The 23,916-nt window shown below is 39.4% G+C and overlaps 3 protein-coding genes across 6 annotated transcripts; 1 reads left to right on the top strand and 2 right to left on the bottom strand.

The window, feature by feature from the left end:
* Positions 1-260: 260 nt before the first annotated feature.
* GNG5 (G protein subunit gamma 5) lies at positions 261-3,503 on the bottom strand. Its single transcript, XM_015870418.1, has 3 exons — positions 3,248-3,503; positions 1,967-2,122; positions 261-502 (listed from the first exon to the last, which is right to left on the bottom strand). The coding sequence occupies exons 1-2, from the start codon at positions 3,326-3,328 to the stop codon at positions 1,997-1,999; spliced, it is 207 nt and encodes a 68-aa protein (XP_015725904.1). The 5' UTR covers positions 3,329-3,503; the 3' UTR covers positions 261-502; positions 1,967-1,996.
* Positions 3,504-3,863: 360 nt separating this feature from the next.
* Positions 3,864-16,687, top strand: SPATA1 (spermatogenesis associated 1). 4 transcript variants are annotated; one of them, XM_015870395.2, is made up of 13 exons: positions 3,864-4,648; positions 5,512-5,618; positions 6,796-6,913; positions 9,580-9,633; positions 9,723-10,047; positions 10,142-10,390; positions 11,414-11,555; positions 11,707-11,773; positions 12,685-12,799; positions 13,500-13,625; positions 14,207-14,376; positions 15,435-15,533; positions 16,264-16,687. In XM_015870395.2, the coding sequence occupies exons 1-13, from the start codon at positions 4,616-4,618 to the stop codon at positions 16,366-16,368; spliced, it is 1,710 nt and encodes a 569-aa protein (XP_015725881.1). In that variant the 5' UTR covers positions 3,864-4,615; the 3' UTR covers positions 16,369-16,687. The 4 variants fall into 4 exon arrangements, with proteins under 4 accessions (XP_015725881.1, XP_015725883.1, XP_015725882.1 ...); XM_015870396.2 differs by having other exon boundaries at positions 3,865-4,648; positions 10,196-10,390; XM_015870397.2 differs by lacking the exon at positions 13,500-13,625.
* A 566-nt stretch (positions 16,688-17,253) lies between these two features.
* CTBS (chitobiase) lies at positions 17,254-23,853 on the bottom strand. The gene is made up of 7 exons (XM_015870399.2): positions 23,681-23,853; positions 23,343-23,481; positions 22,145-22,353; positions 21,352-21,523; positions 20,364-20,461; positions 19,440-19,601; positions 17,254-18,442 (listed from the first exon to the last, which is right to left on the bottom strand). Exons 1-7 carry the CDS (start codon positions 23,807-23,809, stop codon positions 18,257-18,259), a joined length of 1,095 nt encoding a protein of 364 aa, XP_015725885.1. The 5' UTR covers positions 23,810-23,853; the 3' UTR covers positions 17,254-18,256.
* Positions 23,854-23,916: the final 63 nt, after the last annotated feature.

The raw sequence follows: 23,916 nt of genomic DNA, 5'->3' as shown, positions 1-23,916 counted from the left end.
CACCAATGAATCAAATTGATCTTTAAGGAAAGTTAGCTGTAGTTGAAAAAAGAAGAGCCAAAACCTACTTTTTGCTGTTCTACTCTGCTTCTAAGTGATGAAGCCTCATTCTTCAAGAGTATTAATCCAAGGCACACTTGTAGCACCACAGAACACTTTAAGATAAGCTCTTGTGATTATCTTTAGCTGCTGAAGAATGATGGAATAGCTGATGGGGTGTCAACACATCCCAACTTCTTAAATTAACTTCAACACAAAACTAAGTCAAAACATTTTTATTTTTTGCTTGGTATATAAAACTGATTCCCTCATGAACAGAATTATTGTAACTAGCATACAGTTCTTTTGGAGAGGTAGATGGTAAGAGGTTTGACAACAGTAGCATTTTACAGTTAGATTTGGCACATTAAAGCTAAGCTTTTGTACAGACTTCAAACCAGGCCACTCCTCAAGGCACTCTGCCCCTACAGACATCAGCAGTTAGGAAAAGATGCTAAAAGATCTGAAAAACAAAATAAAATGAGGTGGTTAGAGCAGAGATAAGAAGCAATCCTACGTCTAAGAATATGCATAGACAGCTACTTAAAAGTAAAATATATCCCTTTTTTCCTACAGCTGTTTAATAGAACTTAAATTATAATCTTTCAAAACCATGAAGCTATCCTTCAGAGGGTATAAGAAGATAATCAAAGCCATTACAAAACAGCCAACATAACGCATCTTCTGGAAGCCAAATTTAAGTAGAAGGGCAGAGTAAGTTGCTTCTGGTCATTTGATGACTACAGAAATATTGAGCTCACCTCACCTTTGAAAAGCAGGGTAGACTGGGTAACTTAACAAGTCACGCTTCCTCTTCACTCTACAGAGTTGGTGCAGACTGTGCGAGCATGAACTCTATTGGTTCATCTCATAAATGCCAGGGTTACAACTCAGAAATTCACAGTTTTGAGGAAGTGCTTGCAAGAGGTGTAAGGGAGAAAATAAATCTGTTCTGTGTATGTAGCTTAAGTAAAACTGCTATTCTAATGCCTTTTGCCTGTAGCTATAAGCAAAAAGAATCAGAAAAGGTATGCAGGGGCAATAACTTAAAAAATATTAACCCTGTTTTACCCCATGCTTAAAGCTGGAGCAACAATACTAGGAACACAACTCAGTTCAGAAATGTTATCTTTTACAAATGAATAGTTTACAAAGTTCATTATGAACCTTCAAAAGAACTACTCTAGAAGAGCTCTGTGATGCGTAGTCTTGGTAAGACTTCTGTGAATCTAAACCTGATCTCTATCTTATCACAAGAATTTTCAGGTAATGCCCAATCAATTGTCTTAATAGTGACAGCAGTGTTAATGAACCTGAGAAAGTTCAGAATGAAAGTACGAAGGAATACGTAACAGTTTCTAGTTACTTGAACTGCAATACATGTAGTAGCCTATTTCAGGGGGAAGTGGTTGTTGATACAATTCTTGGCCTATGTAATTTTGACTTAGAGGGTATTTTCTGTAGCAGACAGGGCCCTCCTTTGAGAGCATCACTAACCTAACCTCTTTGGGAAGTGCTCCTTTAAAAGCTAAGTCCTAAGAACTAAAATCTGCTTCATCTGCTACAATCAGCATTTACTACATCACCTTTCAGGCAATCCTATATGAAAAAAGGAAATGATGCTTTTAACATAGAAGGAAGCTGCAGCAGAGCTACGTCACGGCCAGGTTAATCTAGACAGCAGCTCAGTAACAGCTGGCCCCCAACTACTTCAGCTTCAATAGCAGAAATGAGTTGAAGCCCTCTAACATCCAATTACTACCCACTTATGAACTGTAGCTGGTACAGAGCTACCCTCCTGGTCTGGGAGGAAAGGACTGAAATGGGGATCCAGACCAACACCAGCTTTGGAATGCTTTAAACACAGTCTCACTTAAAGCAGCCTATTTTTAATGACAGAAGAAAGTTCGAGTCTTTAAGAACTTACCACTGAAAGATACCTAAGTAGTCCACGTAATTACAAAAATGAACAAACTTTCTGGGGACGGAATGGATTTGTACTTGATGATACTCCTGTCAGCAGGGGATCGTGCTGTGCATTTTGCAGGCAGAACTGCTTCAGGTCCACAGCAGCCTGAGAAACCTGGGTGTAGGAGGAGCTGGTGTTAGCACTCACTGATCAGAATGAGCAGAGGATGTAATTGCATCAAGAAATACTATTTAACGCTGTTAAGTGATTCAGCAGTACACTCCAAGCAGATGTCATACACTCGTTTTCTGCTTTGTCGGTCAACAAGTTATAGAAAGTATCTGAAAAATTAATGCTAAAAAGTCTCCAGGTATGAAACGTGAATGAAGAACTACGTCTTCATTGCAGCCTTTCAATACCTGAAGGGAACTTACTCCCAGGAGGGGAGTAAACTCTTTGAAAGGGCTGACAATAGCAGGACATGGGGAAATGGATTTAAGTTTAAAGAGGGAAGATTTAGGTTGGATGTTAGGGGGAAGTTCTTCACTAGGAGAGTGGTTAGGCCCTGGAACAGGCTGCCCAGGGAGGTTGTAGATGCCCCGTCCTTGGAGGTGTTCAAGGCCAGGTTGGACGGGGCCCTGGGCAACCTGATCTAGTAAAGGTGTATGTTTGGTGGCCGTGCCAGGCAGGGGGTTGGAACTACATGATCCTTGAGGTCCCTTCCAACCCGGGTCATTCTGTGATTCTGTCTTGAGGAGCGCTTTGTTAAACGCACAAAGTCTCCTTGTTTTCTCGGAGCGCCTCTGATGAGACAAGGCCCAATCGCAGCCGGGGAGCGCCGTGACACGTCCTCGGCACGCCTGGCAGCGGAGCCTCCATTTTCCAGCGCAGGGCCGAGAAGGCAGCCAAGCAACCTGTTGCAGACCCGCCTCGGGCAGCAGCAGCCTGACGGGAGCGGACGCTCCCAGCCCACGGAAATGAAAGGGGAGAGCTGCCGCTCGGAGCAGCGCTTGGGCCGAAGCGCAGCCCCCGCCAGCCCCGGGGGACGCGGAAGGGTGGGGCGGGCGAAGGGAAGGAACGCGGCCACCCCCGGGGGTCAGGCTCTGCCGGTGCGGCTGTGGGGCGCGGGTCGGTGCCGCAGCCGCCGCCGGGAAGGGTCGTGAGGGCGCTGGGAGCCGTCGGTCCGGCCCGGCCCTGCTCGCCCTGCCCCGCGGCTCGGCCCGGCCACCCCCGAGGGTCGCCGTGGGGCGCGGCCCACAGCGGTAATGGCGGCGCGGCCGCCCCGACCCCGCTGCTCACCTTGACGCGAGTCACGCTGGCCTCCAGGCGCAGCTGTTGCACCACCTTCTTCATGGCCGCCACGTTGGAGGAGCCCGACATGGTGGCAGTGACAGCAGGCGGCACACACCCAACACCCAGACACAACTTTCCGGCGCTTCCAAAACTCTCGGCCCGGGGGCGCCTGCGCAACCGCCGCCGGGGCCGGGACCGGGACCGCCTCGAGGGGCGCTGCGGAGCCGCCGGGCGGAGAGCCGGGAATCGGAGTGTATCGCCGTGTTGTGTGGGGTCCGGCCCGGGAGGGATGAGACACAGAGCGGTGGGGCTGTTTTCAGGCTGTGACGGGTCGTGGCAGCCTTTCAATACCTGAAGGGAACTTACTCCCAGGAGGGGAGTAAACTCTTTGAAAGGGCTGACAATAGCAGGACTAGGGGAAATGGTTTTAAGTTAAAAGAGGGAAGATTTAGGTTGGATGTTAGGGGGAAGTTCTTCACTAGGAGAGTGGTTAGGCCCTGGAACAGGCTGCCCAGGGAGGTTGTGGATGCCCCGTCCTTGGAGGTGTTCAAGACCAGGTTGGATGGGGCCCTGGGCAACCTGATCTAGTAAATGTGTATGTTTGGTGGCCCTGCCAGGCAGGGAGTTGGAACTACATGATCCTTGAGGTCCCTTCCAACCCAGGTCATTCTGTGATGCTGTGATTCTGTGTGGCCATCGCCTGCTGGCGGTGCCTGTGCAGGAAGGGTGAAGAAGGCAGTTTGAAACCCAGGGTGGCAAAGCGCAGAGACGGTATCAAGAGAGCTTTGTGTTTGCCCGTGCAAACCACAGATTAGAAGCAGATCAATGTGTCACTGCGGAAAGCATCCAGCGGCGACCGCCACGCCTTGGCTTGTGACACCTTGGCTTGTGGGGTTGGACTCGATGATCTCTAGAGGTCCCTTCCAACCCCTACATTTCTGTGATTCTGTGACACGAAGGCTTAGAGGGCATGGTACCAAGTGTGCCGCATACAGGTGGCTGGGCTTTGGCTCACAGCGTTGGCCCGTTGTCAGAGTTCAGTCCGAGCCCTGCGGGAGTCTCGTTTGTGTCTTTGGGCACACAGAAATCACCTAGGGAGATGCCAGGAGGAAGTGCTGCAGGCAGTGTGAGGGCAGCAGGGCCCAGTGTGTGCCGTCACTCAGGTGACAGGCTGTGTTGGGGGCACGGGCAGTGGGTGTGCAGTGAGCAGGGGACGTGCTGTGGCACAGATACGTGCTTCTCATAAGTAGGAAAGGAAAATAAAGGAACCTCTCTAGTGACAGATTGTCATGAAACTCAATTTTAAAGAATGTTTCAATCAGAAGGAAAATTAAGCCCATCTGGCACCCACTGTGGTCAGGCACAGCAAGCAACATGTTTGGTCAAACGAGGCCTCAGACATCCCAGGTGAGTGGCTTTGGACTTTTCCATAGAGCTTCTTTGGATTTCATAAGTAAGAACAAATGTATGTATATATTAAAATAAGCGAGACTATGCTGTTTCAAGGAGACCTGAGGAGGAAAAATGTGCCTTTTCAAGTTTTTATTTACTCAACTATTGAATAAATATTTAATTTAGCTTATTTGCATGTTGCCTGGAGTGGAAACTGGGAATGATTTTCAGGTGTGTCCTATTCCTTGCCAGCACCATTTGCTGTTTGCTGGAAGTACCAGGACCCAGACCAGGAGGTCCCACTAGGACCACAGGTCTGAAAGCACCATGGGTGAGCATTGCATTGCAATGCAATGCATTGCAAGCATTACCAAGACTCTGTGCTCCAGAGTCATTAGTGTTATTAATAACTACCAGGGAAAAAAAAAAAAAAAAAAAAAGAAGAATTTTTTTTTCTTACTGATGCTTTCTATTGAATTTGGATCAAGCTTTTATGGCTTTCCACGTTTATGAGATGAATAAAGGTATGATTTTAGCTGAAGTATTCTTGTATTCATGCCATATGCTTTATGTTAGGCTGTATCCGTCACTGTCACAGTGACATGCAGTAAGAGCACAGGCTCTCTTTTCTCTCACTTCCACTTGTTCTGATGTGACTTATTTCTGTGCTGTCAGCCGGCAGTCACAGACTGTTCTGCTCATTGCTGTCCTAGTCTATTGGGTCATCACTGCAGATTGAGCCTTGTTTGGATCAGTACCAGCATTAAAGAAACCGTTCTTGCCTGCAAAACTGAAAGTCCAGTTAAGCAAAACAGAGTTAGTAAGAGAGAATTATAATATGATTTACTGTTAAGACTGTCTATTCTTGATTTGTTTAGCTGGTGGAGCTCCATGTTTTTTTTGTCCCAGAGGAAGTGTGGAACTTCAAGCTGAATACAGTTCCTGTGGCTCTTGCCAGCAAATTCATCTCAGCTGGGTTTATAAGGTGAGCACACTCTTAGTCCCAAATGTGATAACGCCTATAAAATACTTACTCGGTTGGTCCTCTGTGTTGTTTTCCAGGCATCTGGTCTAGCTGTTGCTCTATAAGGGTTAGGGTTAAGTGCCAAGCATAATTAGGCCTGTTAGAACAGACTTGTTCTCTATTCATCTCTGGAGAATAAGTGGTGCCCATGTCTATTTCATAGAATCATTAAGGTTGGGAAAGACTTGAAGACTTGAAGGGAGTGTGTAAACAGGAGGGGGAACTACAGTGATAGCAATAGGACAAGGGGGAATAGTTTTAAACTAAGACAGGGGAGGTTTAGGTTAGATATTAGGAGGAAGTTTCTCACTCAGAGGGTGGTGATGCACTGGGACAGGTTGCCCAAGGAGGTTGTGGATGCCCCATCCCTGGAGGCATTCAAGGCCAGGCTGGATGTGGCTTTGAGCAGCCTGGTTCTGGGGGTTGAAACTAGATGATCTTTGAGGTCCTTTTCAACCCAGGCTGAAAATATGATTCTATGATATGATGATTTTGGAATCGAGTTCATTACTTTGATATTTGCATGATTTCCTGTAGTGGATTAAATTATCTAATTTGTATTTGCATCAGCACTGTCATCTTGAAGCTATGATAGAAATGTTCGCATTACAGTGATTGGTTTTGATTTTAAATACATTTGCATGTATATATACACACACCCCACTATAAATTAGTGGTGGAGAAGAGAAAACCAAAGGAATGTGCTTGGCACTTAAGGTGATGAATTATCCTCTTGTCCTTGCTGCTTAAATGTGGACATCTGACAGTCCACCCAAATGGAAATGTATGACTGTAGTTTCCAATGCTTTTGTTATTCATTCCTAAAGGAATCTTCTTCAAATTTCAGGCACTCTCATATACTTGCTTTATATGGGATTCCTTAAGTGTGAATCTTGCTAGCTGGTGTAATGGCAGCCTTTGTAAACCAGTCTACTATAACATGATACAATGTACTGATTTCTACCACACCAAACATCTCTGACCTATACGTAATTAGGTACTGTTTCAAAAAACAGTTCCCTTTTTTGTTTGTTCTTTCCATGCAAGCCAACATTTAAATACCATTATCTTCCCCCTCTTACTAACTAGCCATCGTTGTTTGATCTTACAGATGTATTAATGAATAACAACATTCTAGGGTGTCTCCTCACATTACTCTAAGAATGCTACGGGAGAAGCTTGGAGAGTACCTGGGTGGAGTTGCAGTTGCAGACAAATTCCAGTTTTTAAAATGCATTGGGAAAAAGTTTGCAGTGGTAAGTTCATTTATATACATATCTATATATTCTTTTCTTTAATGCACTTCTGCTTTATAATGTAAACTATGGATTTAGTCCCTGCAGATTAGAAGACATCATTGAATTGTAACTAGGTTGCTTCAAAAGTAGTGCCTCCTATTTATTTCCATGGAAACTACAACAAATACAAAGAGAGTAATAACACTGATAGAACAGATTCTCAGCTACAGAGCGCTATTTTTCAAAGTAGTCACCACCATTAGCCAACTTGTTTAGGTGAGCTGATTGCGATGCTTTTCATTTCATGATGTGACAGCTGTATACGAATTGTCCAGAATGTGGCTTGTCTTTCACACTGCTGAACTGCACCACCCACCACTCCTCTGTGCTCACATTCACTCTTTGGTCTCCATAAACATTCAGCAAGCATCAATGAATGGCAATGGGTGCCATTGTTCTCGCATGGAGGTATTCATTGACACAGCTTAGATTCATCCTCACTTCGTGTCAGATGCCATTCTGACAGACTGCCCCTCTGTTGCTATCTGTCACATGGCAACAAAATTTAATGGGATATTGGTGAGAAGGTTCAACATCTAAAGCCATCCCACAAACATCTACCTCTGACATTGTGGGCCAACGTAATAGGCCAGTGTAGTAAAACAGGAGGCATTACTTTTGCAGTAGCCCTTGTAGAATGGCTTGGGTTTGAAGGGACTTTAATGATCATTCAGTTCCAACCCCACTGCATTAGGTAGGGATGCCACCTACTAGATAACTTTAGGAGCTCTTTCAGCATTCATTTTTAGATGTGTTTTAGAGTGAGCTCTTGTCAGAGCATCTACTTACCCAAATGCAAACACACAGCTGGACAGGCATGTTATCCTTTAAATCATCAGATGTAATTCATTGCAGTCTAGTGGAAGATGCTAAGACAATGGATTAAATTTAACTCTTCTAGCTGAATAAAAAATATTCCCCCAAGATCATTATTGCCAGTACGTGGTTAGGAGTATGTCATTTGAAGAATTTGCATTGGGATTTGAGTAAGAAAGAATTCCTTAAAAGGGAGGAACGTGCTACCCATCCAATAGCCTTTAAAGATCAGTCTCTGAGTGAAAGCTTCTCCAAAGGTACATTTTGTGTTCTTGAGTCAGTCCACTAATGCAGCCTGAGGAGGGCTATGCAGTCAAAAAACTGTGTCTCTGTATCATAATTGTTCCTCACTCTGATTCCCTTTATATTTAGCTATCTTACAAACTATAGCTAAAGTAAATAAACTTGAAGATCAGATCAACTGGAAGTGCATTTGAGTAACACACAAAAAAACTGTAGATAGGTATATGTAGATAGATATATGTATGGATATGTTTATAGATATTAAAGACTTTTTTCACCTGCTTGGAAATGGATTTCAAAATTAAATACAAGGCAGAAAGTTGGTGATGTTCCTAATTTCATTTGTAGTCAGTATCACTGAAATTACCCACACAGAAATCTAGAATAAATACCAATTATTTAGAATAGGAACCTCAGGACTGTGATGCAACCTGAATCTGAAAATATGCATAAGTCTTCAAAAATTTCAGGTGTTTTTAACTGGATGTTAGCAACTGAGATGGTATATTTTCTTCCTCACTGTTAGATCTGAGGTAAACAGAGAAATTTTCCAGCTCTCTTGAGAATAATAAGGGATTTAATAACATATTTTACTTCTAATAGACAATTAAATACATTAGTAGATACAAGCCAAGATTTTTAGCAATGAAGTAAAGATATAATTTAGCATTGCTTTATATTTGCTTTGTAACAAAGGGTTAAAACAATGAACCAAATAACTAGTTTATTTATTGTTTAGGGTCATGGTAACCTAATTGAATTACCTCTCCATGATCAAATATTTATTGAGATTGTTTATTTTCACAGTGTTCCATTTCACAACGTTTACAATGTAAACAGTACTGAGAGTTGTAGTCTGCTTGCAAGTGCAGGTGTTTAAATGGAGAAATGAACTTCAGTCAAAACCATTTGAAGTTGTTCTTCCTTTTCCTTTATATTGTCTGTGTCTCATTGTGTGGCCATTATTGAGAGCAGAACTTGGCCCTGTGTCTAGTTCAGTTTTGTTATTTCATTGCTAAATTGCAAGGTGAGAATTTTAATTTTTTTTCTAATGGTGTTTTCTGACGCTCTCTCCAGTTCTCATTGATTATCTTGGATTTTTATTATTATTATATTTTTTTAAGAACAGCTGTTGAAATCTGACAACATACATCACACAAAGAATAGCAAGATGATAAATACTACAAGACCTAGGAGAGCCATCAATTTTTTTTTTCTATAGACACTAAATATTCTGCACTGTTGAATGAGGTGAATAGAGGAAATTATGTTAGACTTGGCATTTCTATTCAGATTTGGCTTGAAGCAACTTCTAGTAAAGGTGAACTTTCTACTGCTGCTGTTGTCAGGTTGAGTACTTTGAACCATAGAAGAAACATATGCATATACTTTTGCGTGTATGATTTAAATTTTGAAAGATAGACAGAATAGTTCCAGTGCTGTGTCAGAAAACAGAGCAGTGTTCTATGTTTCTTCTCTCCATCAGGTAGCTGCAGAAGAAAAATGCACAACATTATTGGTAAGAGAAGTATTTTATCAGTTGTTTTCTGTTTTTTATCTTCCAGGTGAAAGCAAAGCAAGAAGCAGAGCTAGAGCTGAAGTCATTTGCTCCCCCTTATGTATGTATTTTATGGCATTTAAGATATCATTTTTAAAGCCTTGTACATTGGTCATCTTTTATGTCTGGTTAATATACTGCATATTTTAGGCACTGTATCCTGAATTATATTTATTACCTCGAGTGGAATATTTTGAAGATGTTGGTCCATTATCATCATCAACACAACAAAGACATCGCTTTCATGCAGAAACTGATAGGTATGGTCATGGGTCAAGACTACCTCATCTTCCCCAACAGAAAAATGAAAGCAAAAAAATTTTAGAAAGCATACAGAGCAGTCATCAGCTAGAAAATCAGAAAGCGTGCAGTCCTGCAGAATGGTCTGAGAAAGAATCTCTTCCAGTATTGCATGTGAGTCATGAGCAAGACCACATCAGGATGACAGAAACACAGACACAGTTCAGAGTGAAAGGTATGTTTAACCAGTGCAGTGAGGAAGAATAACTATCATAGATAACACTTACCGTGAAATAATATTTTTCTTTTCTATATCAATTATTTTGTAGATCAAATTGAATCTAAGGGATCTCTCTTCACATCAAGTCTTTTAAATCCTGCAGATCAAGGGACTGGAAGAAGCTGTATAATACAAAAGAACACCCAGCAAAGCCATCTCAGCCAGGATCCAAAAGAGCCTCATGGTCCTAAGTGGAATGACAAAGCCAAAGAAACTGCTCTTACTCTTCATGGAAATCACAGTGATGAACAAGATCAAAATAATCAAATACATCAAAATCTAATGACATATCCAAAAGGTACAGTTCACTGTCATCTTATTGATAAACTAAGCTTTCTAGAAAATGGGCAGAGTAAAGCTAAATTTAAAAAAATCTGCTGGTACAGCATAAGTTGAAATATTGCTGTCAGAACAGTACTCTAATTTTTAAAATAGTATTATCTTTCAAAGAAGTTTACTTTTATGTTGGATGAGTGATTTGTTATCATTATGTACTGTTAGAGAGAAACACTTCAGTGTAGTCAGTGCATTTGCCTGATCTTATTTAATATAGAAACAAATTGGTAAGCAGCTACTGTAAATATTGGAAGGTAATGATCCTGTAATTCAAAAGCAATTTTAAATGAAAAAAAAAATGTTATCAGGAAGCCACAGAAAGCAATTTATTCACTTCATCATTCGTTGTTATCTTATCCATGACTACATTACTTCTGAGGGAAAATTGCTTTCCACCCTCCCTCCTATTTAATGTGTACTTACTGTTATTTAATACCAGTGAACAGTGGCATTCCGGAGAGGCAAGAGAACTCTTTGAACGGACTGCGGTGAGGATAGTACAAGAATATGGAGGGATTTAAAGCTCACATAAGTTGGGTAGCAGTTCTGTGCCCAAATAGAAAATGTTCTTTGAATGATATCTATTAACTATTTTCTTTAAAATGGGGTGTCTTAAGATACTGAGGGCATTTAAGTCTCTGAACAGTTATCTAATGTTCTTAATGGTCCTAAATTTCTAGCAATTACCAATGAAGAAGTGACCAAAGCATTCAAATTGGATTGGAGTGACCACTATTGAATTAGCATCAAAGTGATAAAAATAAATAGTTTTTTAAGAAATAATTTTGAAAGACAAATCTTAATATTTAGGTATAATTTTACAGTCAATATAAAAAGGTGAGCCTTCTTTTGTTTTTCCTGTGTTAATCACAAAAACATTCTTCACCCTTGAGATTACCTTATGTATTGAACTGATTTATAGTCAAAAGTGTTTGAATTTTATGATTGTAACCTATATATTTTGGTTATCATTATCCTGCCACAGAACCAAACACCAGACTAATTACAGACATGGAAAATAATGACCACCAGAAAGATGTCAAACTGAGAGGAGACAGAACACAGCATTCTGGAATTCATAAAACTCTGAAAGACCAAAGCACAGAATACACACACAGAAACCAAAGGTTAGTAAGTAATGATTCTAACAAAATAGTGAATGCCGTTAATTCACAACTAGAAGCTTATTTTACGAACTTCAAATAAGTAAAAGAAAATGGAAAATAAACCCCATATCATTCTATTTATTATCATGTGCTTCTTTGATTTTATCTTTAGGTTGCTGCAGTACCAAACTAGCAAGTCTGTAACTGTTCTTGCATCTGGTGAAAACCAGGATGATCAGGTTTGTTTTTCAAGTTAGAATATTCTTTGTAATGTGGAGCAGTAAGCATAATCCTCCCCCTAGAAAAAGGGTCATTTTATGACAAGTAACTCATTAGAAATATGAAATGTTTGATGTAGATTTTAGGGTAACTGAGAAAAGTTAATTCATGCAGTGCTACTTTGGAGATTTGCTAATGAAAAATCAACTGTGTTTCTAAATAATGAAATCTTGGAAAGTGATACCTTTGGTTATAATCTATTTATGTAGTAACCATCTCAATCTTATTAATATTAGCCAACTTTATTATTATTATTATAATATTTTCTTGATAGTGTCACTATATTGACTTTATCAGTGACAGTTTCTATAATTTAATTATTTCCAATGAGGTAAATATGAGTTTCATCTCAAGCTATACATTTCATTAAAAAAATATAAAATTATTTCAAGTATATGCATGTTTTGCCATACCATTAGAATAAGGACTTATTTTGGAAGACACAGTCTGCAATCATACAGCATAACAGCTTTACTGTTACTATTACTTATCATCCTATGTGTAAGTGCTGGGTTAGAAATGGGCAGCCCAGCATTTGCTATCCAATGAGCATAGTTTAAAAGCCAGTAATTCCTGGTTTTATATGGGTTTGTCAGCATCTTGTGAAGTTATGGACACGGACAAGAGGATTTTGCAATAGTGTACGACTTGGACCTTGTGTTTTCCTCTGCAGTTTCAGTGTTGACTATTCTGATTCTGTTGGCAGATGTCCATTTGTTTGGAATTTAGTAATCATTCCTACAGGTAACACAGAATAATATTGTATTCAGGATCCATTAATCCTTCACAATCACTCAGACTGCTCTCAGAATGTTTGTTTAATGTAACTGTTCTGGACTGTAAATCATGTACCTGTCTTTTGACCCACTAGGCAAATGAGAACAAGCAGAATGATCCTACTTGTCCGAAAGAATATACTTCTCCTAGTCTACCTCTTCTGGCAGTTTCTGTAAGCCCAGCTCAAGTTCCAGCAGTTCAGGCAGAAAGTATGTGAGTTAACATGTAATCAAGACTGGTTAATGAAGACAGAAATACTTTCATTTTGAAGGAATTTGTGCATATATTTATTCACCAGATTGTTAGAAACTTTAATTCATGTTTGGAAAATGGGGGAGATAAAGAGGGAGACTGAGTGAAATACTGTTGCTTGACATTAGAATGTAGCAAAGATGATCACTCGCTGTTGATCCTCAGATAGATTATAGGAGAAAAATATCAAAAATGTTCATGTTAGACCTGCTGTTGCACACTGGTGTGAGATATTATCTTACCTATTTGCCATGTATCGTTTAAGGCAAGATTTTGCTACAGTTTGTATCAGAAATATTTTGAGCAGGAAGTAATCCTTGAGAGGCTTTTTTGTCCTTATCTGACAGGAGTTTTCAATGTATATATATCTAAATAGTTTCTGAAAGTATTTTTTCCATTATGTTGCACAGGCATTTAACAGGGTTTGTAGTGGTTTCATGTATATAAATACCTGAATGCGTGCTGGATTTCTCATTTTCTTCTAATGTGCCAGCCATTTCCAAAATGTAGATGGTTTATTAAAATAGAAGAATTTATACTGCCTATTCTAGCAGAGTTTTTGGCATGATATATGATGCGTGGATTATAAAAATCTTGATTGATCTTTCCTCCTTACACTGTCCAGATGATTGCTAAATATAATTACAATATCTTTAGAAAACACGATGGTAGAACAATTGGAACAAATGAAGAAAGATAGAAGGCACATGGAAAAAAACAGAGAAGAACTGATCAAAAAAGTGAAAACACTGCTGGAACAAAATAAACTGAAAAGATATCATGGTACACTTTTAATTTATTTTGGAATTTGGAATGATAGAGAAATGCTGAAACCAATGTGGGAATGTTGGTTAACTTATTTGTCAGTGAGTTTAACTACATAAAGAGCAGCTGGCTAAGCAAGAGCTCTGAGAATGAGAAGGCTCATTAGAAGAAATGTCTTCTCCTGCTCTTCTGTGGCAGTCCTATGAATTCTGCATAAAGCCTTTAGTGCTGCTACAGTGATGGTGTGGACTTTGGACTGTGGCGGGCACCACTGTCTTAACAGGTCTGGAGGGCCTGCACAGCTGAAACATGCAGAATTGCCAGGCTGAACAGAATTTGGGTTTTTGACCTGATATATCTTCAAAGACAGAGAGAGCTTCATGTTGCAAGTGACTGTGTGAAAATTCTAATGCACTTATAGCAAATGTAATTTTAACAAAGATTTTCACAAATTGCTTTCTTTTTAAAGTAAACTCACTGCTAATTTTTAATATCTGCATTGGCCAATTAAATCTTGTGAGATCAGTTTGTCATTACAGTCTTCAGTGAACTTAGAATAAGATTAACAAAAACAAACAGTATTATGCATTCCTGTATAGTTCGTGAAGAATGGAAGAAGAAATACTTTGAGACCAAGAAAGCTACAGCTTCACTGGAGGATGTTTTAAGCAAACTGCAACAGGATTTGGAGCTTTGCCACCAGAAATTACTCTTGCAATTAGAAGCCAGAGATAGCCGAAAACAACCAAACAATACAACAAACTTGAAGGTATGAGCTTAAATGATTTAATCTTTTTACAAAACTTCTTTCTGATTTAAAATATAAATGAAAGCAACAAATTCATCATCAACCAGTGACTTCTAAACCAGCTGTAACAGTCCAGTATTCCTCAGTAACCTGCGGTGTGACCGCTATAGTTACTTCATCCCATTCTTGTTGCAAAGAGTGAAGGCTTGAGTCTGAGCTTTAGAATCCTTCTGCTTTGTGTTTGTACAGTACTGTCTCATTATAAAATCTCCTTTTGTTCAGCATGATTTTTGAGTTGTTCAGTTCTACATTGTTCTTATAATCCAAAATTTCATATGAAGAGGTAATGAATTGAAGAAGAGACATCTCTGTAGTTTTTGGAATGGTTACACTTGGAACTGTTGAGCAGCGTGAGTTTTGTGTTACGGTGCTGGTGTCAGACTAGGGGGAGTATATAGAGGAATTACAAAAAAAAAAAAGAGTAAATGCCCTTCCCAATAATCACAGCTGCTAATTTCATAAATACATAATAGAAGCAGGTGTATTTGCAAATCTGAAGCTAGACTAGGAAAATATATGAACTATAGGAAGTACATGAAGTGTCTTATGCTTGTCAGAAAAGTGGGAGATGATCTATGGCTGTACAGTGTATATAAATGTGTATTAACATAAATATCTAAAACATAAAAATACAAATAGTTTTTACACTACATTTTTATTACAAGCTATGTCGAAGTATACTAGTGTCCTTTTTGGGGATTCGGACTTCTTAGGCTCCTAGGATGTGCACAACTTAAAGCTTAAAATAAACCAAACTGTGTGCTGTTACTGAAGAGTTCTGATCTGTGAAGTGAGAGGGAAAAGGGAGGGAGGCCAGTGTGTGCTGAGGAGAGCCATGCTCTGTTGGGGAGCTGACTGCTTATAGACCAGGACAAGCATGCATGCATTGAAGGATGAATGAGAGCAGAATTGGAAAGAGTCCAAAGGATTGTTTCTGCATGGTGAAGTAGCAACTAGTGAAGGAACAGATGCCTTAATGCTGAACTACATTAAAGTTTTTGTTCTTGTTTTTCATGTAGAATAACAGAATCATCCAGATTACAACACTGCAGCATGAACTCGATCAACTGAGAAGGAAGCTGGATGATACAAAAACGAAACTCGCAATAGAAATTAAGGTACTCTGCATTTATCTTAGAACCTTTTAATTAAAGTAGCCAAAATGTTACTATCTATTAAGATCTTCTCAAACATTAGAAGATTTAAATATTTGCTTAACAGATCTTATTTCCAAGTTGTTGGAATTAGCACCAATTCAGCACTTCAGAGCATCAGGTTAGTCGATGAATTTTTGGAAGTTTAGCATTGAAGTGCTTACTTACATTTTCAAGGTACTATATTGCAGTCTCTTTCATTAGAAGTAATTCAAGAAACTTACTTACTAGGTGAGGTATAAGGAAAAAATAAGGCAGAATAATTCCCGGGCGTATGGAAGTTCTTGTCAACTACTATATTCCATATCAGTGCTGCCTATGGCTCACTTAGAAAGGAAGATGATGGTAGAAGCCTTCATACTGGATAGCAGTCCAGCTTTGAATGCTTTAAATCTGCATCACAGAGATTTTCTGTGGCACTGTTTACTGAGTAATATAGGGTGGATAATGCTTCCTTCATTATAGGACTAGAAAAAGTAGTTAATTCCATGGTTAAAGAAAGACACCATGGTCAAGTGTTAGGACAAAGCTGTCTATCTAATTAGACATGTAAGATTTTAAAGATAAAAGATGTACCCTGTATTCAGCCATCCTGCATAAAAGTCAATCAGTCTTAGTTATATAAGCACATTTGCACATCAACTCCAAAAACTACTTTAAAGTACAATTCATTAAATGTCTGCTTCTTCTGCAGATGAGAAAGCAGGCAATAGCAGATTTACGAGCCCTGAGAGCAGAACTGACACAGAAGAAGATTCATTCAGCTTTAATTCTCCAGTCTGGGAAATCTGGAAATTAAGAGCATGACTCAACAGTAATGTTGATAGAAGATCAGAACTTCTATATTGTTTGTTTGTATGTTCTTAAAGTTCTCTTGTAAAAAGACATCAGCTATGCAAGTGATGTGGAATTTGTACACTAGCCTACTAACATACTGCAACTCACTTCTTTTTAAGTCTTGTTACTGAAAGGTTTATCAGCTGTGTGAACCTACAGTTTAACCTAGTCATGTGTCTAAAACAAAACTATTTTAAGAGTGTAAATCAGTGAATTGTGACATCATATCAGTATGCTGATGTTCTTTCATACCTAGTAAGCTAATAAACCTCTAATCTAAAGTCTCCTGGTCAGATTTTGGGACACACATTTAATTTTTTGATACATGTTTAACATCTCCTTATGCAGAAGGAGAACAGAATCTTTGTTTATCTATATACTGAAGTGTATTTTTGTCATTAAGTGTATACTTGTCTATAAAATATCAGTGTGTTACTGCTACATTATTAAGTATGAACAAAATCTTTTTTTTTTTTTTTTTTTTTTTTTTCATATCCAGGTGGTTTTATTTCCTCTCTCAAAGGAAAGCTGCATAAACATTAGCCTTATTCTGTAATTAGTGAAAGATGGAAGCTTTGTCTTCAATAGGTTGTAATTATGATCTTGGTGCTACTTAAGGTACTGTACAGTCTGCTTTCCTTTGAGTTATTTTTAAAGAAAAGATTTAAAAAGTTTTTAGTGCTAAAGCATTAATATTAAAATAGCAGAACCAGCTACACGTATCTAATTTAAGTTTAATTACTGGAGTTGCTCAAGCAGAGCGTGGTTGTACTTTGGTTAGGAGACACTTCTGAGAAGCAGTGTGGGCCGTAAGCTGTGAAACAAGTCATACGTAAACAGACAACAGTGTTTATCAACCTTAGAAGAAGGTGTTTTATTTAACAAAAAAATCCTGTGGATAGCAGTCAATCTCTCCATGGCTACTGTTACTCAAACAAGTTACACAATTTCCTGAGGCAAATTATTTTATGAAAAATATTAACTAACTAGATTGAAAATATAATCTCCTACTATCTCAGAGGAAACACTTAAAAACAAAGTGCAGACAACTGAGTGGATCTTGAAGTGTGGGAAAAATATACTTACAGTTCATTAAATAAGCTGACTTCTAGTTTTGAAGAAGTAGAAAAGTTTGAAATGGTAGAAAACACCATCCCATGCTGTCTCTTCAAGATCAAGTCCAAGATTTGTGACTTTTGAAACTAAAGAGTTTACATGGTGAAAGGTGTGTTTACTGAACATTTTTTTCTAAGAAGAATGATAAAAAACTCTAAGGGCAACTACTTCATGTTACATAATTCCTTTGACGTATAAAAGATTTTCTCTCTAAGCACAAGTTTCACCAAGCTGCATCTAAGCAGCAATCTGCCTATCAGTAATCTGTGTTGAACCATACTCTGAAATGACTTTGCTGAAATACATGTTGGGCTGGGAGTCAGAAGGCTGAGTCTGCAACTATGTGAGCACAGACTGGTTATCTGCTGCATCAGGCAGCCTTAGCAGAGGACCATTATTATATGGGCCCTGTAAGTTCACTTGGTCTTGTTACCACATACACTCTAGGTTCAAGCTTTAACTTCTTATAGTTGTGAAAAATGAAAAAGATGAGAAGTCATTTAAAGTGCACAGGTAAAGCTAGACCTTTAACTAGACCTTTAACACTAGAACTTTAGAAAGAATGAAACTTCAGGTTTACATACAAAATAACAAGATAAATTTCAATAGTTCTGAAAGTTTTGATTGTAAACATGGTATATTTCTAAAAAGTCCAGATCTGTCATGCTATATGCTATAATCAGAAATGACTAATTTTCATAATTCTAAATCAAGTAGTTCACTATTTCATATACTTAGGGTATCAGGGCTTGCCACATTGCTTCAGTTTGTTTTTCTGCTACAGCTTCCTTGGAATAGTCAAGACTGTTTCCATTCCACATGCCAATGCCCCTTAGACCTCGATTCTTCACATATGCTGCTTTTAGAGAGATGCTGCGAGGGTCATCATACCATACTTGATGGAAGCGACCAAGAGAATCCTAAGAAACATGCAAATAGATAATGTCAAGTATATACTTACCCATGTAAATAGGATATAGTAAAGTTCATTGAGTTTTGTTATACTTTCTTTTCAGTACAGTGAAAAGTACAATTATAAGCTCAAAAATACAAGCTATGTATATTTATATTGCAACACTTTCCTGATTTATGGTTGTTTCTCACACAGGACAATTTAAAAAAAAAAAAAAAAAGTCAAATACTTGGATATAATTTTATGTAGATAATTTAAGATATAAAAAGTGATGTATTTTAACTGAAGTTAGAGGAAAAGACTCTCTATATAATATAATCTCTAATGTTTTTTGTTAGCTATGATCTCAGACATGCTATCTAAACTAGCATGTAAATTTAGTTAGAAACTATGTCCCTTTTTTCCAGCAATAAATGCTTTTAGAGGTAGTTGTAAAACTCTTAGGAAAGTTATGTGGCCTTTACCTGGTCACTTCTTACACCACCTTCTGATCATATACACCTTACACTGAAAATTCTGCCCAAAGAAACAAACTGCGGTGTTCATGTTAAGTACAATCACTGGTGGACCCTTTTAGTATTTCTATGTAGAAATCAAATGCAGAAATGAACACCCAAGCCACTAGTCTAGAAAAGCTTAAGAGCATCCTAGAATCTCTTTTGGTTTAAATCAGTCCTCAACACCACAAATCTGTAACAATGAAGAATCAAACTAAAGGATTTCTTTGAACAAAATACCCTTTTTGACACGATACATTTCATCTCAAGAATGCTGTGGAGCAATGAAAACCTTCATTACTCCTGTAATCTCAGTCACCACATCCCCTTTTCAGACTAGAAACAGAAGACATGGAAATCCAGTCATCCTTTACTGCACTGGGAAAAAAAAAGAGAGACTAGAAAACACAGATGAAAACATCTAACCCTGAAAATTTTATAGTCAAAGAACTATGGTTCACAAACAAGTGGTTCATAACGTGTGGTGTTTTATGAAGAGACACATACCTTGTATTCATAAAATGGAGAGCTTTGTACCTCATCCCATAAGGCCCCTGAAATAGAACTGTTCACCTGCTTCATTATTGCTCCATACGGCACCTGACGTCCTGCAGCATCACTGCAAGGGGCACCACGGAATGGCACTTTGGGAAGGGAACAAACATGATCCTGAAGGAAAAGGAAAAAAAAAAAAAAAAAGCAGAAGTCTGGAGTTCACATTACAGTTACTGAACTCCAGAATAGCAGGACAGACAAGAACAAAGTCACAAAAGGCATTGGGAGTCCAAAACTCCTACATCGTCAAGTTCTGTGCTAGTTATGTTGTTTCAAGACAGAAGTAAATTAATAGTTACATTTTGTTTAAAACCCAGTGTCACAGGATTGGTTGGTTCTCATTCACTTTACACAACTGTCTTATCTATTTCCCTTCCACTTCTAATTTACACTTAGATTTTTTTCTTAAGTACAATGCAGATTGAGATGCTGTGATTTATCCATAAGCTGCTGTACTGAAACAGCCACAGGTTTACTGTCATTTATTGCACCTAATGTTTTAGCAGTGAGCTTAATCACTGTGTTGAGAAGGCAGACGCAAGCACTGCAGAGCCTTTGGACATCATCTCTCCTATATAGATAGCGTCTATAGGTCTTTAGTCACTCAAACATGTTGCTTGGGTATTACAGGGCTCAGGTTACTAATGAGGAAGATAACTGATAAGCAAACAGGGCAAGGAAAAGTCTCAAGTCCTAGATTTATTATTATGCTATTAGTCATTAGACCACAGTATTTCCTAATCCAAAAACAGGATTACTAATATCTCCCTGGTTTCTTCCATAGAAGAATGGGGGGGGGGGGGGGGGGGGAAAAAAAAAAAAAAAAAAAAAAAAAAAAAAAGGATTATTCATTTGCAATCATACAGTGAATCTTACCTCAGTTAAGTTTAGGCACACATAATCATAGCCATACCAAGGGACGCCCATCACAAGCTTCTTAGGATCGATGCCCATACCAATGTAATCTTCATACCCTAATTTTGAAGGAAGTAAAAATTAAAATGCATGACTGCATTTTCCCAACTGACTTATAGCCATAGTCAGCACAGGACTTGCATGATCCCTGGACAGAAACTAAGGTGTAAACTCCTACCAGCACAGTCCCAAATTGACTCTGTTCAAACTCTCTTCCTGTTGCCAGTAGCAGCTTTCTCAGTAGTGCTGATAAGTATTAATATATTTACAGTAATTCAGACTATCCTCACTGGGTACTTCTTAGCAAAACAAAAACAGAAAACAAACCAACCAACCAACCAACCCCAAACCAGACAGCTCTGGATTGATCAGACTGATTATCCCTATTTGTCTCTCAGCTAACCTGTGCTGACAGTTCCTTATGGGTGTGTGTGCGGAGCATAATCAGAGAACTGATTCCAATTTAAAATCATTGCTTTCTCTTTTATCCTTATTTTTAAACAAATCTATCTGTTCCAAAATCCAGCTCTCTGTGTATGTGAGTAAACAGTTGCACCAGCAGAAAATAAATCCACACTGTTGCCAAAGGAATCGTTTCTTAAACTTTAACTTCAAAGGAACCAGCACTGATCACAAGGCTGAGACAAATGCTGCAGGTTCTTTGCAAGCCCAGACAGATACCATTGCTTTAACTGCCTTTTGTCATGCTAGAAGTGTTCTTCCATAGCCAGGAGTGCAAGATAATGATTTTACAAGTGAGAATGCAACTGCTAATGGTCTGTCCTCAGAGGGATCTGAGATGCTATTTTCCCAGCAGGTCAACACATGTATTTGAGGCTACTAAAAAACCTCAGTACAATCAGAAGATATTTCTAAGAAAAGGAAATATTTTCTAACCATTTGTGTGAACAAACAAGTGTTTAAATTTATGAACCGGTCTTGTCCTCACCAACTAAAGTCTGAAGGTAAGGAGCATTGGCTTTTGCTATGCAGTCGTTCCAGATCTGGCTCTGCTCATCATAAGACATCACAAATAAGAAATCACAGGCAGCTGCAATCCCAGTGTAGTTGTAGCACCTCCTATCGATGCACGCAGGGGACCAGGCCACATCAAATGTTACCTCAAGGAAGAAGACATGTTAGTATCACGTATGGCACTTTGGCACTCTTGTTTTCTGCTTACAAAGAGCTTTAAGTTCTAAAGACAGTATTTCCTAAATGTTGCACAATGTTTAGCACACAGTGATACCAATAAAGTGAAGGAGAAGCTGCTCAGCTGACAAAACAAACAATAGATAATAAACAGTGACCGCCATTATTTGTGAATTCAAGACCAGAGATGCTGTTTTTCGGGTTTTTTTTTCACTATCTACCACTTAATTTTCAAACACCAAAGAAACTATAGTATCAAAATCATAAATAAAGTTTACTGCTTTTACACTAGAAGGCCGTGCTTTCAAAGATTCATTAGGCCATGCTAACTGGCTTCTCACACAGCATGCCAATAACACTGAACCTATGAATCTCAGAGAAACCCTTCTTCCATTTAAATTCAGATAGGTCAAAGAGGTGATTCTTATGAGAGGATATCATATCCAACATCCATAATTAACAACTGATGAGAATATCACATTAGCATTGCATGTTTTTTTTCTCATATTCACATGCTAAGCAGCATTCTTAAAACTCCCTGTATTCCATTAAGTTAAATTTAATGTTTGTATATGGTACATTTTCATTACCTGTGATCCTGGAATTTCTTTGTGAAAAGCATCTGCAGTTTCTTTAACAAGCTCCGTTAATGCATAATACACAGGAGAGGTTTCATTAACTTCTTGCTCTATATCTATATTGATTCCATCCATATACTGTTTTTTGGCGAGGTCTACCTGCTGGGATATCCACGCTGCTCTGTTAGCTGGGTCAACAACTTCCTGAAGAGGTACATCACCTAGGCAGGAGGACTCCAAGAGTCAACACGTATTTGTGTCACAGTAAGGAGAAAAGGTTTGTCTTTACTAAGCTAACTGACACAGACAGAAAATAAAAGTCCCCACGTGTATACTGGTATCTATCTTTATGCCATACCTGGATAATAGAAAGGGCTTAATTTATTTTAAGTATAACTTTGAGAACCAGGAGAGATTACCGAATGTCTTTAGGTCAGCTGTGTTCCTTCACAAAGTTCCTTTGGGATTTATTTATTTTTTTCTACATTTTTAATCATCTCCTTCCTTCTGCTCACTACTCTCAGCCACTGTACACTTCCTTTCTTGAAACCAATTGACTTCCTGCATATCCAAAGAGCCAAAGAAACTGCCTTTTTCTGCTTTGATGCACATGCTCAACCTCTGTTGTTTTCCACACTGTGGTCTCTGATCCTGTTTTTGCCTTGACAGATCCAAGGCTTGATTACAGCACACATGTGGAGACTCACATGACGGACTTTGCCTTCCTAATGAGCTTTTGTATGTGGACTTCTGAGTATTCATGCTTTCAAATTCATACATGTAGAGTACAAGGATTGAGTGAAGTGAAAAACACTAAAAATAGCTTGCAACCACTGTTTTTACCCTGTCTTCTGGGTACTGTGCATGACATGAGGAACACAGACCCCAATACTTGTCTTCTACAGGCTTTTCCTTCTCTCTCCTCTTCCCTGCTCTCCTACTGCTGTGATGCTCTGTTAGAGATATTTCATTTACACTGGAATGGTTTTGTTACTACTGTGGCGCAAGATGTGGTTGGTTTTAATACCATGCACACCAGCACATGCAAAATATCATGGTATGATAACCCTGTGCACATTATCCTCTTAGTAATTAAACTCCTCACTGATTTTTAATACCTTGCATAGCAGCAAATGTGAAATGACACAGTGCTACATACATTATTCTCCTAATAACCAACAAATACCCACATAGCGATGCAGCAGCCCACCTTTCAGTACTACCCTGGCGCCTTTGGAATGAGCAAAGCACACGAGATCTGGATCATATTTCCCAAAAGCTGCCACGGTTGTAATTTTTGACCAGTCATAGGATTTCCAGGCTTCCTTCCCCACATCGAACACAAAGACCTAGAGGTGGTAAGAAGCCATCTCGTCAGTTCTAAACCCTACTCCGTTACAAAGCATGACTTTCTGCTGGACCAAAGCATGGAGCCAGGGGCTGAGGTGCCCAATGCTGCCCAAAGCCACCCCTGGACAGACAGGGTCACCCCGCACTGCGACCGCTCCCCCCCGCAGGAACAGCTCCAGCAGCCGCCGGGACGCGCACCTCGAAGTCGCGGGTGGCCGCGATGGTCTGGCAGAGCCGCGGGTCCTGGCAGGGGCACGCAGCGGGGCGGCCCAGCAGCTGCAGGAAGCCCAGCAGCAGCAGCAGCACCGCACACCCCATACGCCCCATATTAGATCCCGTTCCGACCTCCGCTTCCGCGGGCGGTGCCGGCGGGCGGGGCGGGTCCGGAGCTTGCAGCTCCTCCCCGTAGGGCTGTGCTGGGTCCGGGCTGGAGG

This window comes from Coturnix japonica, chromosome 8 (assembly GCF_001577835.2).
Source record: "Coturnix japonica isolate 7356 chromosome 8, Coturnix japonica 2.1, whole genome shotgun sequence".
NCBI lineage: Eukaryota > Metazoa > Chordata > Aves > Galliformes > Phasianidae > Coturnix > Coturnix japonica.
The sequence above is the reverse complement of the archived record's forward strand: the minus strand, read 5'-3'. Positions and strand labels throughout refer to the sequence as shown.